Source organism: Struthio camelus, chromosome 9, assembly GCF_040807025.1.
Source record: "Struthio camelus isolate bStrCam1 chromosome 9, bStrCam1.hap1, whole genome shotgun sequence".
In the NCBI taxonomy this organism is placed as follows: Eukaryota; Metazoa; Chordata; class Aves; order Struthioniformes; family Struthionidae; genus Struthio; species Struthio camelus.
In genome coordinates this window covers 27,921,554-27,936,366 of record NC_090950.1, presented here as the reverse complement: position 1 = coordinate 27,936,366, position 14,813 = coordinate 27,921,554, and the positions used below count along the sequence as shown (strand labels likewise).

The 14,813-nt window shown below is 39.1% G+C and overlaps 1 protein-coding gene across 2 annotated transcripts in view; it reads left to right on the top strand.

Annotated features, from left to right (window-relative positions):
• Positions 1-8,437, top strand: part of PRKCI (protein kinase C iota) — a 34,270-nt gene extending 25,833 nt beyond the window's left edge. For both annotated transcript variants that reach the window (XM_068954474.1, XM_068954473.1), the window contains 6 exons: positions 957-1,044; positions 2,232-2,357; positions 2,460-2,539; positions 4,224-4,313; positions 4,607-4,722; positions 5,830-8,437. In XM_068954474.1, the coding sequence (XP_068810575.1) occupies positions 957-1,044; positions 2,232-2,357; positions 2,460-2,539; positions 4,224-4,313; positions 4,607-4,722; positions 5,830-5,917 (588 nt within the window). In that variant the 3' untranslated portion in view covers positions 5,918-8,437. The remainder of the gene's footprint in view (positions 1-956; positions 1,045-2,231; positions 2,358-2,459; positions 2,540-4,223; positions 4,314-4,606; positions 4,723-5,829) is intronic.
• The last annotated feature ends 6,376 nt before the right edge of the window (positions 8,438-14,813 follow it).

Here is a 14,813-nt window from a genome sequence, read left to right as displayed (position 1 = left end):
GTGACTAACTGCTATTCTGGGGGAGTGCAACTGTGAACTCCTGAAAAATTAGACAGAAGGACTTGCATGCATTTGCACCCCTTTTTTTAGCTTTTTTTTTTTTTTTTGCGGGGGGGGGGGGGGGGGGGAAGGATGGAGCTGCTAGAAAACAGAAATATATTGTTTGTAGCCCGTGAATCGATTGCAACTGTTTTGTACCGCGTATCAATACTAGTGGTGCTGTTCTGTTTACAACAAAACTAAAAAGTCGACTTACTAAATTGCAAGCTACTAAATTTCTATTAGTTTTGATTTTGCTATTCTCTGTTGGTTGCAAGCTGGTAAACATTGCAAACTATCAGTAAAGATTTGAGAGAAGAATCTGGAGTCTGCTTCACACGATAGAAGACAAGGAATGGATTTTAGGATTGAATTTATTGACTGAGCTCCCACTTCTTCCCTTCCTGGGATTAATTGTTGACCTGTGTTGATATTAGTCAAGAAGAAATTAAGAAATTGGTTTGCTAGTTTCTCAAGCAAACCTGAGTGGATTTTTAGATTTGGAAAGCTCCCACCAATGCTTTGTAATGCTCCCACCAATGCAAGTAATCAAGTTTTTCATCTAAAGACCACTTTGCATGCAGTGGAATAGAATTACCTGCAGCCCATTGTGATGGGTATTTTTTATAAATGTGGTTTAATGATTTAAATTCATTAAGGGAATGAACAACTTCTTCTCATCTGAGAGACTTGCATGCAAATTTGGACAGGGATAATGTAAGATGCTCTTATCTTCTAAGCGTGTATTTATTGTGAAACAAGTAGTGCTTTATATTCAGTTACATACAGACTTATGCATAATTTTGCTGAAACAAAAGCAGGACACTTAAATTAATACGAAGAGTAGTGCTTAGCAGAGGAGGAGAGTAGAATCTTTGGCCAACTGTAAGACATTTTCTCTCCATCTCTTTTTAAAGGAAGGGCTGAGGCCTGGAGACACAACCAGCACGTTCTGTGGGACTCCAAACTATATTGCTCCTGAAATTCTACGGGGAGAAGATTATGGTAATTTGAATTTTTCACTACTACTGTACGACCTCCAGCCTGTCTCATAAATTCTTACTCAAATAGCCCAATAGTAGGAACTATAATTCTCCATTAGACTCATAATCCATCTAACTCAACATCATGTCTGAAAGGCTAAATAAACGCTTCAAAGGCAGGGCGGGAAACGTTTCACTAAGCAAATGAGATACTCTATCTGTCATATTTTAACTTATTTTTATCAATCTTATAGAAAAGCATGAGGCTTCCAAAAGTTATTACTCATTATAATTATTTGAGACGATCGTAATGAAATACTTGTTATCTTAAATTGTGTTCACTTTTGTACTTTAATATTTGGCAGCGCTGATAGTAAAAATATAATATTGAAAATAGATTAGATAATGGTCATTCCTGCACAAATTTCAGTGTTAACAGCAAAACTGTCTGTGCAGTTCCTTGTTCAAGAAGTCCACCAGATTCCTGAAGCTAGAAAGGCAGCAGAGGATGGAAGCCAAAAGATTTACTGTGTCCCTTTCCTCTACTTATTCTTTCCTCCTAAGTTGTGTAAAGTGACTCTTTGATCGAATTTTTTCCCCTTAATTTTTTTAACAAGTGCCACAATTTGTTCCTTTAAAGAAAAATACACTTCTTATTTTTAGTTCGCCACTTTATTTTACTTGAATGCCTGACTGACTTAACATCTTCCTTCCTTATCACAAATTTACCAGGCCAAGCAGACTACATCACTAGCTACCGGAATTTTTTTCTTCGGTAGTGAATAGCAGGATAGATATGCATAGCTGTATAAATGACTGTCTTGCTGCTTAATATCAAGAATTACGTACTTCACTGTTGTCCTCTACCCCTGCCCTAAGAAATGCACTGTTGTTATTGATGAGGCTTAAATATTTTATCCAAGCCCTGTTAGGGTTGTAACACCAACCTTTTAACTTTCGCGTTCCTTTTTCTTTGTGCAATGTACCTTCACATCCTTCTTATAATGAACCAAGTAAAATCTGTTCTAATTGTTACCCCTACTTCATTCAGTAGTCCTTAGAAATCTAGATAATCGGAAGGACTGGCAATACTTAAATTTTTGAATGAATTTTTTATTCTTGAAACATATCTTGCTTTAGTTAGCCCTAAAAGTGTTTGTATTTTTGCTCTAAAATACCTTCAGCAGTGTTTTGTCTTTTGATTTTTAGGCTTCAGTGTAGACTGGTGGGCACTGGGTGTACTTATGTTCGAAATGATGGCAGGCAGGTCACCGTTTGATATTGTTGGAAGTTCTGACAATCCTGATCAGAACACCGAAGACTATCTTTTTCAAGGTAAGCAGCAGTGAGTGATCATACTGATTTAGTGCTTTGTTTCTACTTATTGTCATCCAACTTTAACCATGCAAAGTCTGATATGAAGCTTGTTTTTTGCAGTAATTTTGGAAAAACAGATCCGAATTCCCCGATCCCTTTCTGTTAAAGCAGCAGGTGTTCTAAAGAGTTTCCTCAATAAGGTAAGGGCTAATGTGGACTGTTTAAAACTTCTCAAGAGCAGGGTTTTTTTTTTTTTTTAAGCCTGTTGTTTAATTGATGTGTAGCAAACATACTTTGTCTGCTGTACCCAGAAGCTGCATAGAAAAGGTGTGAGCCTGAAACAGAATGTTGTTGATGGGGGGCAGGAGAAGGGCTTATTCTAGATATGTATCTTAAAACCTGCAACCCGTAGATTTACAGTCTGGGATAGGGGTTAAATTTGAAATTAAAAGGCTTAGAAATGCTCCAAATAGTTCCATTAACCTGGGGAACTGGACAAACTGTTCAGGACAAACTTAGCAACTTACTCCGACAAATTCTGATGACTTCATTGAGCAAAATGCAGAGGCAAAAATCGCCCATTATATACTCACTGTTTACTGGTAGCTACATAGCCTGACAGTCAAAAGTTGCATATGTGGTGGTGGTCTAGCCTGAGCACGTGCTGGCCTTTGTTCTGGGAGTGTCTTACATGAGCTAGGAGAAAGAGGTGCAGGAAAAAGTAGATTTGATAAAATTATTCTAGTAGATTTGTTAAAATTATTCTAAGTACTAAAACCGTTCTAAGAGCATTGCTTCTGTTACAACTCCTTGGTTGTGAGTGGGTACGTATATGCATATACGTGGAGATGGGTTTTTTTTCCTGGCAGCCTTGCATTGAGGCAGAGTAATCTAGATGTTTACAAACAAGTGTGGCTTGCTTTTGGGGCGAAAGTTTCCATTTCTCTCCCATCCACCCCATTTCTCTCAGTAGAGCATTGAGAGCATTGCGGTCTCTCTGAATGTGCTGGCATAAAGAATTTAGTACGACAACTGAACAGAGTGCACGCATCTCAACTACTTCAAAGTGTTGAAATGAAGCTGTGGTATTAAATGGCTAGGAAAAACATGGGTTCATTTGCTGCAGATTGTTTTAAAAAAGCCTCCACTGAATAACGAATTTGGACATTAGCAATGTTTCTGAGCTACGAAAGTTCTTGCAGAAGTATTTGTGAAATCTAAATGGAATCATTTTAAACAACAGATTTGCTATGTAATTTTTTTTATTTTTACTTTTTTTTTTCCCAGGGTGTTAGTATTGTTTGTAAATTACTATTTAGTAGCAAGACGTTTATGTGACATCTTAAACAACTAAGCAAGCTCTGTCTGACTTTATATAAGGGACTTGTCATTGTTGTCCTCTTGAAGTTGATTAGTTTTTTTTCTCTCCTCCTCTGCTGAGAACTGTCGTGTTGCAGCCTCTTGGTGAAAAGAAGTCTTGCTTAAAATAATCTATCTTTAAATTGTATGTATCAGTAACCTGCAGTTACTGCTCAGATGTGATTGCTGGGATAGTCAGTCTGCTTGGTGGGGAGGGGGGGGAATCAAATTCATTTGTAATCTAAGCAGGATTCCTCTGCCATATACAGTGTGTTTAAGCAATTCTGAAAAAAATGAAGATGGGATGATTGTTTATATACAATTCAATTCTAGACTTCCATATCTTCCTATCTGTTTCGAGATATAAATTGGAACAGAACAGTTTCCAAGATAAATAATCACAACTTGGTTACAAGGCACACTGAAAAACTATTATGCTCTATTTCTCATGGAATTCGAAACACTTGTATTTTATTATTGTGTAGGCCTTGGCATCCATTTAGTTATATTTTCTTCGTTGCACAGGATCCAAAGGAACGTTTAGGCTGCCATCCTCAGACAGGATTTGCAGATATTCAGGGACATCCATTTTTTCGCAATGTTGATTGGGATTTGGTAAGTGAATGCCTACTGGTTTGATTTATTTTCTTCGTATACAGTGACAGTTTGACAACTTGTTGTAAGTCGAAGGATGACAGAAAAATTTCAGAAACCCTAAGTCTTTAACTGCTGTATCATAGTGATAATACAAAATCTTTAAACCCATTTACATGCAGTAAGTACAATAGATAATAGAATTATAAAAAGAAATTGCACGAAAGAAATTGCATGGTTACTTCCTGCCTTGTTTGAAAATAGTCAATAGATTGTAACCCAGTCTTGGTGCCACTAAGTGCCTTTGTTTTTAGATGGAGCAAAAGCAAGTGGTTCCTCCGTTTAAACCAAATATATCTGGAGAATTTGGTCTGGATAACTTTGATTCCCAGTTCACCAATGAACCCGTGCAGCTCACCCCAGATGATGAGTAAGTCATGCTGAATTGAAGCAAATACTGTTTTAATAAGTCCGTGAAGAAGCTACAAGACTTCATCTGAATTGGTCTAGTTATATTGCATGGTGTATATTTAAAGCAGTAAATAACATTTTCTCATGTTAGTCTGGAAACTTCCGTTGCGTGATCTCAAGATAGACTTAGTATAGACGGCTTGAGTGTTGTACTGTAGCATGATATAAAAATCAGCTAACAGGAAGTTGCTGTAAGGAATTTGAGGAAGGATGAATAAGTGCTATTTTACAAGTTTTATTGGTATCATCTGCAAGAAACAGATGTGTGAAAGAAAAGACCTGTTTTGCCACCTGGTTTTCTTCTGCGCTACTTTCTAGAAGTATCATGGCTTAGATAATGTTGAGTTCGAATTGAGTTTCTCTTGGGTGTTCTGTACAAGAAACACTTTTCTGTATGCTTTTTTCGACTTGTTCTGGTATTTTAATTAATAGTAGTCAAGTTGAGGTTATCCTGATGGAAAAGCCTTGGTAGGACGCATGATGTTGCATGTGATTCTGGCAGTGGAGTTGTGGCCCTTACTCTTGAGGGGTGACTTGGGATGGGTGGGGAAGGGGCCCTCTAGTCTGACTAAGCCACTGTTGTGTATCTTTTAGGAATTTTTCTAGGTTCTGCATAACGTATGAGTAATGCAGAAACACAAGCAATGAATATTAAATGTTCCTTATGAGATCTGATCTCCTCCTTCATCCCTTTGTAAATGCATAATATCTCAGCAGAGGTTAAAGAAATTGCTGATACAAGAGGGGTATCCTATTGTTTTAAACTCTTACAAAAATGAAGTTTTGCAAACACAAACTTTTAGAGCGCTTTGCGGGGAAAACACAGGCATAGGAGCAACCAAATCATTGCTCCTGAGTGGTTTTGTGTTTTGTTACCTTTATAGGGACTGAAAAAAAAAACAGCAGTACTTGTAAGGAAACAGAGGGACAAACAGGCGTGAAAGAGAGAAGTGGAAAGTTCTCATTTGCAATCAACTGTAGACATCTCAATTTTAAGACAAACTATCAGTTGATATTGCTACTTTTTAATATTGCTGAACTAATGACTGTTTTTTAATCTTAATAGTGATATTGTGAAGAAGATTGACCAGTCTGAATTTGAAGGCTTTGAATATATAAATCCTCTTCTGATGTCAGCTGAGGAATGTGTCTGAGTTCTCCATTTCTGGACTGTGCCAATTGTTACCGTTTGTTTCTGCATGGAAAAACATATCTTCATTTGATGCACTTGCATAAAATGAACAACTCGACATCTTACTCTTGCCACTTAGTGTGGGTTACTCGCTATTTTCTTTTTGTATTAATTGTCATCTCCAACAGTTGTTATGTTGAACCTTGGGCTGCCAGAAGATGAAAAGTGTAAATCTCCCAACAGTCTTGCCAAACTTGAATTTTAATATAGAAGTTGGTTTGTGGGATTCCTGACCGAACAAGGGGATCTGGCTGTGTAATTTGCCAATACGGCATTCTGTTAAAGGAAGACTTTGTTACTGCTTTAAGAATACGAACTGCATTAGGGGACATAAATATCGTTAAAGGGCTTCCATTTTTGCAGCAAGACAAATAAGACCTAATGACTTCTGTAATGCTAAATCTCTCCTCTCTGAACATCTGATTTCTGTGTTCTCCTTAGACTTAGAAGTTATAGCTAAGTTATTGCCCTTTAGATTTAAATGACAGTAAGGAGAACAGCTTTTTAAACTCCATAGGTCAAGAATAGCTGGGTTTGTAGTGTATATTGATTCTATCCGAAAAGGAGATTATTAACTAAATGTTAAAATCAATAGGTCTTGGTACTAAATTATACACCATGAATTGTACATGGCTTTTGACATATGAACAGTGAGTGCCTTTCTGAGCCTGTCCCTTTCAGCGAGGGTTGTACGTGGTATGAAGTGTCAGTTTAAATAAATGGAATTCAGTTAATACTTTTGACCATGAAAATCTGTAGAGTGTAATTTAGCAGAAATTGGCAGCTAATATTGAAGAATGTAGGACCTCATGCTATTATTTATTGCTTTTACATTCTCTGTCTTACTGTAGGGGTATGTTACAGCTATGGTCTAGATAAGGGCATTGTTTCCTGTTATTATCTTATGGCCATACTGCTGGAACTGCATTCCACTTTGCCAGTGGGAAAAGGACATCTGGAAAAAATAGGTGCTGTCCACAACGACTCCCTTAACTTTTCCCTTTATACATAATAATTTGTAATCACAATCGAACCTTAAATAATCGGTAGTAGACTCAAAATTAGTAATGGAGCAATTGGAAAAAATAGAACAATTCAAAACAGGAGATATGGGTGGAGTGATTCTTACATTTCATATTAGTAAACAGTGTAATATACAGCACAGCTAATTCTTATTTTTAATGTTTGAGGAATATTTTTGAATGTCTTAGGCTGGAGAAATGCCAAATGTACCACTTTTTTGCGGGGAGGGGAAGGGATTAAAATACATGGAAGAAAATAATTTGCATTACATAAGGAAAAGTTGTAAGGTAAGCTACATGTTAGTGGATTTAATTATCTGTAAACACAAGTTAGCAAACTTTAGATAAAGCTTTTAATAAGATTTCTGCTTGGTCAATGTATTTCCTTAAAAAATACTTGTGTGGTGAAACTAAATTTATAGCACATACATTCCATTGTAATTTTGTCTTTGTTGCTTGTTAGCTCCAAGGGGAGAGATTGCATGAGTACACAGTAGTGACATAGCATGGTATTTGGTTCATACCTTGTAACATGAGTAGGAAATTCTTCTAAAGTACTGGGCTGAATTTTCAAGACTGGGAAGTGATTGGAGGTGCCTCAATTCTGGGAAAGCTTTGATCCTCCACACTGTTGAAAATCAGATTCCTGTGAATACCTCAAACGGTGTATTTTCCAATATTAAAATATCAGAGTAAAACCTACTTTTAAAGAGCAGCTAACAACTTTAACACTTTTAGTTCCTGTGAAATTAACTGCTCACATGCAGTTTTAAAATTGTGGTTAATGCTGAAGTGCTTAGCCTATGACTACTACGCCCACGTGACTAGTTTAGGCGTCAGAATTTAACTGATATTAAACTTTGAAGTTACTTTAAAAAAATCCCTCTCTACAGTGACTTAATTTCATATGGGGTATTAAGTAAAATGGGTTTATAGAGGGAAGTGCATTTCTGCTGTTCATCACAGAAGTGTAGTACTGTTTTTCGTGCTTAAGGCAAAAATTATTTTTTTGTATAGATAATGTTTCAGAAAATATACTTTTTCTATTTATGTTTCTAACCGTTAAGAATATCACTGAGTTAACAGTGATAGGCGTCTTAAATGACCGTAAGTCCATTTTTAAGCTGTTTTCCTTTTCTCCAAAGTGCCAGGATATTAACAGGTATGTTTCATTGGTTGAACATAGAGCAACTGTCAAATATTCAGGAGGGAAACTGGGTGTAAACAATCAAGTGCAGTAGGTTTTATCTTCGCAGAAAGCGTCTGCATCAGAAGCCTGATGTGTTCATGTGGAGTAACCTCCTTTTTGTATACGAACTTGGTTTTTATGGGTGCTCTGCTAATTAATATTGTTGCTATTATTTTCCTGTTTCACACGGAACGTGGTCTTGGACGTTGTTGTGTAATCATTCCCTTTATTTGTGCACACTTTTTACTTTAAATAAAACATTTATATTAGGCCTCTGTGTATTAACCTCAGAAAAATGCTGTGAAACACTGGGATTTGCTTGGGATCGTTGGATGACCCTTAACTATCCAACTCCCACAGAAGGAGTGTTGTTCTAGTCTTACCAGTGGGTTGGTTGATTTGTTTGTTTTTTTTCCTAGAAGAGAGAGCCCAGCTTGACCGTTGCAACCGAAGCAAGGCAGCCCCATGCCTGGGGTACCCAGATATGTCTTAGAATGCAGGCTCCCCTCTAATAGGCTTAGGCAGCCTCACTTAATCTTTCTCTATGGAGAAAAAGCATCATGATAGGTTTTGTATTGATTTAGCTTTCCTTCCAACACCAGTGATGAAAGAAAGCTAACTTAGTGAGGCTTTCAGTAAGCTGTGTAGATGCAAAAGGCTTCAAGTAAAATACACAATGCAATTCTAGCTTGTTTGACCAAAGACCTCTTTTAGCTGGAGCTTCTAAGATGTCATCTCAGCTGTGAGAGCTGGGGCTTTGGAGTTTACAGCAACATTGCATCTGTTATGCTTATTTCTGCATGATTTCTCCCTTTGTTTCTCTAATTCCTCCCCGACGTTCCCTCAGATTTATGGCACAGAGGGCAAGGGCACTTACCAATGCTGTTACACATATGGTGTTTTAGTGTAGCTGTATTTTAGTATTTGTACATTTATATTTTAAAAGAGATTTCCCTTTGCAAGCTGGCTTGTTATTGGAAGTATGTATCAGCATTCCTAGATAAATGCTACAGATGGTTGCATGTCTTAAATACCTAACCTCCCAACACGCACACTTCTTGTTCCTGTTCGGTTGGGTGGCCAACTGCTGTCTGTTCAGTCTGAGCAGTTGTTTATATTAAGACACTATTTTAAAAAAAAAAAAAAAAAAAGCTTGTATAAACTGTATGTACATGGTAACTTAATTACTAATCTTGCATTCTCACTTCATGATGGACTTCATAATTACGCAGTTTAGGCAAGACAGGTATGTGAAACTGCCTATAGATTAATGATGTTTTCCTGAGAAGGCAGAGTGAGGGATTGGAGCCCCTTTTTTCAGAAGAGGATGTTACCACATCTTGTATTTTCTTGACAAGAGCTCAAATGATTAAGTTTTTTTAAGACTTTTTTTCTGATTATGATTTAAAATAAAGGGATCCAAACTGCACACTTGAGATGCATGCTTTTTGTCACTATGCATTTAATCACCAAAGATAAAAGGCTGAGAAGGCATTTATCTTCTGGATCTGTGTGGCTTTTGTGGGAGGTGGGCTTTTTTAGATGTAAATAGAACCAGAAATCTGTTGTGTCTGTATTTGGCTTTTAAGCTTGAAGAAAGTGTCTCGGCTTGTGTCCCTTTTAAAGTCGTGTCTACACAACAAACTTCTGGCGAAACAGCTGAATTTTGACCACAATTTTAGATGTAGAAACTAAATCATAGATTCAATTCTTTATTAGATGTAGTGTTTTGTACGTACCTGTTTCCATAACTCTTCCATAACTTGTCCCGTAAGACACTGAACGTGCAAAAATCCATCAATTTTTCTTTTACAATAAGGTCTGTAATAGGGTATCTGTAATACATCATATCTGCATTACTTAATCTGTCGTAGTACGTTTCACAAATATATTAAGATTGGTCTTCAGTATTATACCGTTGTCACTAAAATGACTTTTATCTGTGTAAAATGTACATGCTCCTGTCTTCTGAGAAGAAAACATAATTTTTGTGTTTTGGACAGTGTTAAATTTTACTCTTTAATAACTTCAGAGATGGCATGTATGGAAAGGAACATTAAAACAAATGCTTAACTTTCTCTTCCTACAGAAAATCCCATTTGCTCATAAATGTGCAGCTTGAGTCTTATTCATAAAAGTGTGACAAAATTCTTTACACATTTAGCAGTTTGACAACAAGTTAGTATCTGTGTTAACCGGCTTAACTGAAAGATCATTTTATTTTAAGTCTTAATATGTTATTTGGCACTTCATTTTATATGCGGTAGTTTAAAGGATTTTTTTTTTTTTTAATCTGCCCTTAGAAATGCAGATTAGTTTGTCTCACTTGCTTCTCTTCCTAGTGTGGAAGAGGCATCACCACCAGAGACTGTCAAAGGTGGCCTGCAAGGAATTAAAAGCAGTTAGTGTCAGGGAAGAACAGCTCTTTTTTAACACTTTTCTTTGCTTTATGATATTTTGGAGGCATGTATTTTTCAATGCGTCCTGCTTACTATTATTTTAGAAATATATGGAATGATACATTTTCTGGGGAACGTCTTGGTTTATTTTATTTACTATTATGGCTCTCTCTTTTGATTTTAACTGGAAATGAAACTTTTGTGGTCACTTCTTAGTTGTCAAGTAAAAATAGGATGTTTTTATCTTTTAAAATAACTCTCTCTGGGAGCTGACCTAGAAGAGTAAAGACAAATTCTGTGTGGGTTGCACTGGTTTTAAAGCTAAGGTGTTTAAACAAAGCAGCTGAAAGTGCTAAATGTGAGTTACATTTTAAGACAACCTTAAATGTTAATTTAATAAGATTCCAAAAAACTTGAGCACCTCTTGAAAATCCAGAGAGGTTAGTAATAAAAGTAAAATCCCTCCCAGGCTCTGTTAGTGCGATTTCTTCAGTGCTAAAAAGATCTGTAGGTAAGATTTTAGTTTAGTTACGTCGTACCTCTGGTACCAAAGTGCTTTTCATAGTCGACAGTCAAGGCTCTAGGTAGAGTTCACGGTTTAGTAGACTATCTTCTACCTACGAACGTTGTCTTATGCTGCCTGATGATGTAGCGCTGTAACAACACTTCTGTTTCACCACAGTAGTTACCAAAATTTGCAGCTTGAAATGAAAAATGTGCAGAATTTTTAAACCCAAATTAAACAATGACACCTAATTCCTAAGCTTACGTGCCCTCAGCAGGTGTAATATCCACCTACAAATGTTGTCTTGCTTATGTCCTCCGATCATTGCAGGTACGATGCTATGAATCTTCCATGCTCTTGAGTTATATACAATTGAAATATGACACAGTGCATTTCAATGGTTGGCTATTTGGAGAGAAATTTTTGATCAAATCCTAGACTCTTACAGGGTAGAAAAGAGATAGGAATGTCCAGAATGTTTAGATAATAGAATCACTGGTCAGTGTTTTTCAAGATCAGCCCCCCAAACTGGTAGATTCAGAAGCCTTTTTAATTCTACTAAAATGTTGTGGCTATTAAGCCCCGTATCTACTTAATAAGTAAGTACAGAGTATTAGTACTCTTCCGGAATGGGTGTACTTTTCCATAAAATTATTTGCTGTCCTAGCCTCAGACATTTTACTGTGGAAGAATAAAGAATAAAGGCAATTGAGATCAAACATAAATGCACTCTTGCATTTTCTCCATCACTTTCCCTCCGTCTCAGTAATACACACCCTTCTTGCCCTGTAAAAAAGCAGTTCTCGTTTTCATGTAAGGGTAGCAATTGTACTCCTGCAGCTGCTCTGCATCTTGCACTGTTTGCTTAACTATAAATGGAGAAAAATACCAGTCTTCATAAAATCCTTCCACAGAATCATTACATGAAAAAATCCTCCTCTTTTTAAAACTTTTTTCTTTCTAAGGCTGCAAAAGCTTGTGTTTGACATAGCAGCCAAAAGGTGAGACAAGACTTGCAGAGTCCTACGTAATTCTGTTTTGCTGCAGGCTAGAGAAGAGCATTAGAGAAGTACCAGGGTACTGCAAATTACTGCACAATGTTATAACCATGTTTAAATGAATTCTAACACTTCCCTACTTTGAAAAGTAAAAAAGACTAGATATAAAACTGCATATTGAGGTGGCATGATGTGTGTTTATTAACCACAGGGTGTTGCTGGATTAGATCAAACTCACTCAGGTGCAAAGATGAACCAAGAATAGGTTTATGGTCCTGGATCCGTGAAACTTACTTAAAATTAAGTACACGAATCCTATTTGCAGTGAATCTCAAGTGGTTGGACAGTACAGAGGCATCAGTCTCGGTTATCTTTCGGCCCATAAAACTCAGTCATGCATGAGCCTCTGCTCATGCTCTTATATGTACAGATTTCAGCTGAGATTCCGCTGCTATAGAGGAGTTACAGAGATGAAGTCTGGCAAAAAGAGCTAGAAAATAGTAGGGTAAATTAAAGTAAGGAAAAATGTACTCCCCATAATGGTAGTAGTTAATATGTTAAATGCTCCCTGAGGAATGGCTGAGTCGATCTTTAGTGGCTTATAATAAAAGCAGAGAAACACAAGGAGGATGGAAAAGGGCAAAAAGCGGAGTACTGAAGGGACAAACAATGAGTTTCTCCAATACTTGTGTTCTTCCCAAAGTTTAAATCTTGGTTCCAATTTTTGGAAAGCTTTCATCTTTACTTTGGCCTATATGGAGTGGCAGGAATTTATGCCTTCCTTTTCCTTCTCTGCTCTCTCTGTAGTCTATGAAAAGACAAGTTACGTTTTTCTATAGGCATCGAAGTGTCTGTGAAGTGTGTCTATTTCAAAGAGCTGAGAAAGTGCTCTTAATTTCAAGTAATTGGGACGTTCACATGCTTCAACATGCTTCAGGCTTCTTTGTGGTACCTCTTCATTGGTAGGAAAGCCTTACTTCTGCCTGAGGGTGCCACAATAACAGCAACAGTAAAACAACGATCCTTGTGATGACACCTTCTGCCGAATGTAAAAATTGAGGTCGTGCTCTATTTCGGATTTTTGATTCTTTCATCTCTACCTGAATTCTTTAATAATAGAAAGGTCAAGTGGTTTTCTCTAGGCTTTAGCAAATAACTATAACCATTATCGTCTTTGTGATCACAGAGTTATTGTTAAAAGCCCAGACGCAGCTGTTTATACAGTTATTCTAAACCCTCTTCTGCTGTTTAAACTGTCAGCAATTTATTATTTTTGCAATATAAAGCACCACGCGTCCTAATGACTGCATTAGCTGCTGTGCAAACATATGGGAAGATGGTTTCTGCCTACAGATGTGTGACCACTGAAGAGTAACATCAAGGGCAAAGCTTGGAAATAAAATAACACCTCCGATCACGGGGCTGACAAGAGAAAAGTCACAAATTGCTTATGCGCAAACACATTAAGCGCTATGTAATTTAGAGAGGTTGTTTTTTTTTTTAGAAATCTAAAAAAAATTATATGTTGCCAATTGTCATTAGAAGAAAACGTTGTGGGTAGCACAAGTGACCTGGTATTTTAAGAGTTGAAAGGTGATTCGAGAAGCAGCTTTACAGGGGTGAACCATGCCTGCACGGAGGACCTCTAACCAAAGTCAAGAGTTGAAGTGTATCAAGCTAAATATGCTCTTCAGCAAGAAGAGGGGTTTTGTTTGCTGTTAGCCTTCAGCTTGAACCCGAACGCGGCCGGGCAGCGCTGGGCCGGTCCCGCTCCTCGTCCTGTTAAACACCTTGCAGCAGCGGCTGTGCAGTTGTGCCATTTTAATGTTTTTTTTTCTTTTTTTTTTACGTTCCCTTTGCATCAAAATAAGGATTAAAGGCAACGGCAAACTGGATTTTGCCCTTCAGCTGAAGCGGCAAAATGTCTTTACAAGGAACATGTAACAACAGCTGTGTACGGCAGAAACCCGTCCCCCGTACGCGAGCTGTACAGAGATTAAGCGGGCTCTGGAAAGCAGCTTCTTCCCCTGCCAGCGACAGGACCGAAGTGGGAGACGCTCCATACGTCAACCCCTCTTGGCCGTGACCGCACAGCTTCCGGCTGACTGGGGCTCCAAAACCATCTTTTGACCCGCTCCCCCACGTTTCAGCCGTTCTTCTGAAGGCCCCGGTGCCTCGTGAGGAGCCCGCGGCGCTGCGGGCAGCCCCGGCGGGCACCATCGCGTTTCCCTGCTGCCCTGTCCGCCCTCCTGTTCCGCAGAGGTGGGATTTTTTTTTTTTTTTAAGGCGCCTCGCGTTTTCCCCGCCGTTTGCGCCCTCGTTTTTTCCCCTGTCCCCGCCGCCCGCCCTGACATGGCGCCGCCGCCCGCGCACCCGGGGCGAGCCCCGGCCCCGCCGCCACCAGCCCCGGGGAGCCGTCAGGAAACGGCCGAGACGGGGCAGCCGCGGCGGGGCGAGCCGAGCCGCCGGGCGGGCAGCGCCGCTCCTCCTCCTCCTCCTCCTCCTCCTCCTCCTCCTCCTCCTCCCGCTTTGCGCGGCGACAGGGCGTGTGAGGGCAGCCCGCGGCGCCGCGCCAACCGCCCGAGCCGGCGGCGGCGCCGGGCTGGGAGGCCTCGGCAGGGCGGGGAGGGCTTCCCCTGGCGCGGCTCTCCGAGGGCTGGAGGAAGGTTTCCCCTCCCTCCCCGGCGCGGCGCGGCGCGGCGCGGGCTGTGTGAGGGCGGCGGCGGCGGCTCCGCGCGGGCGGGG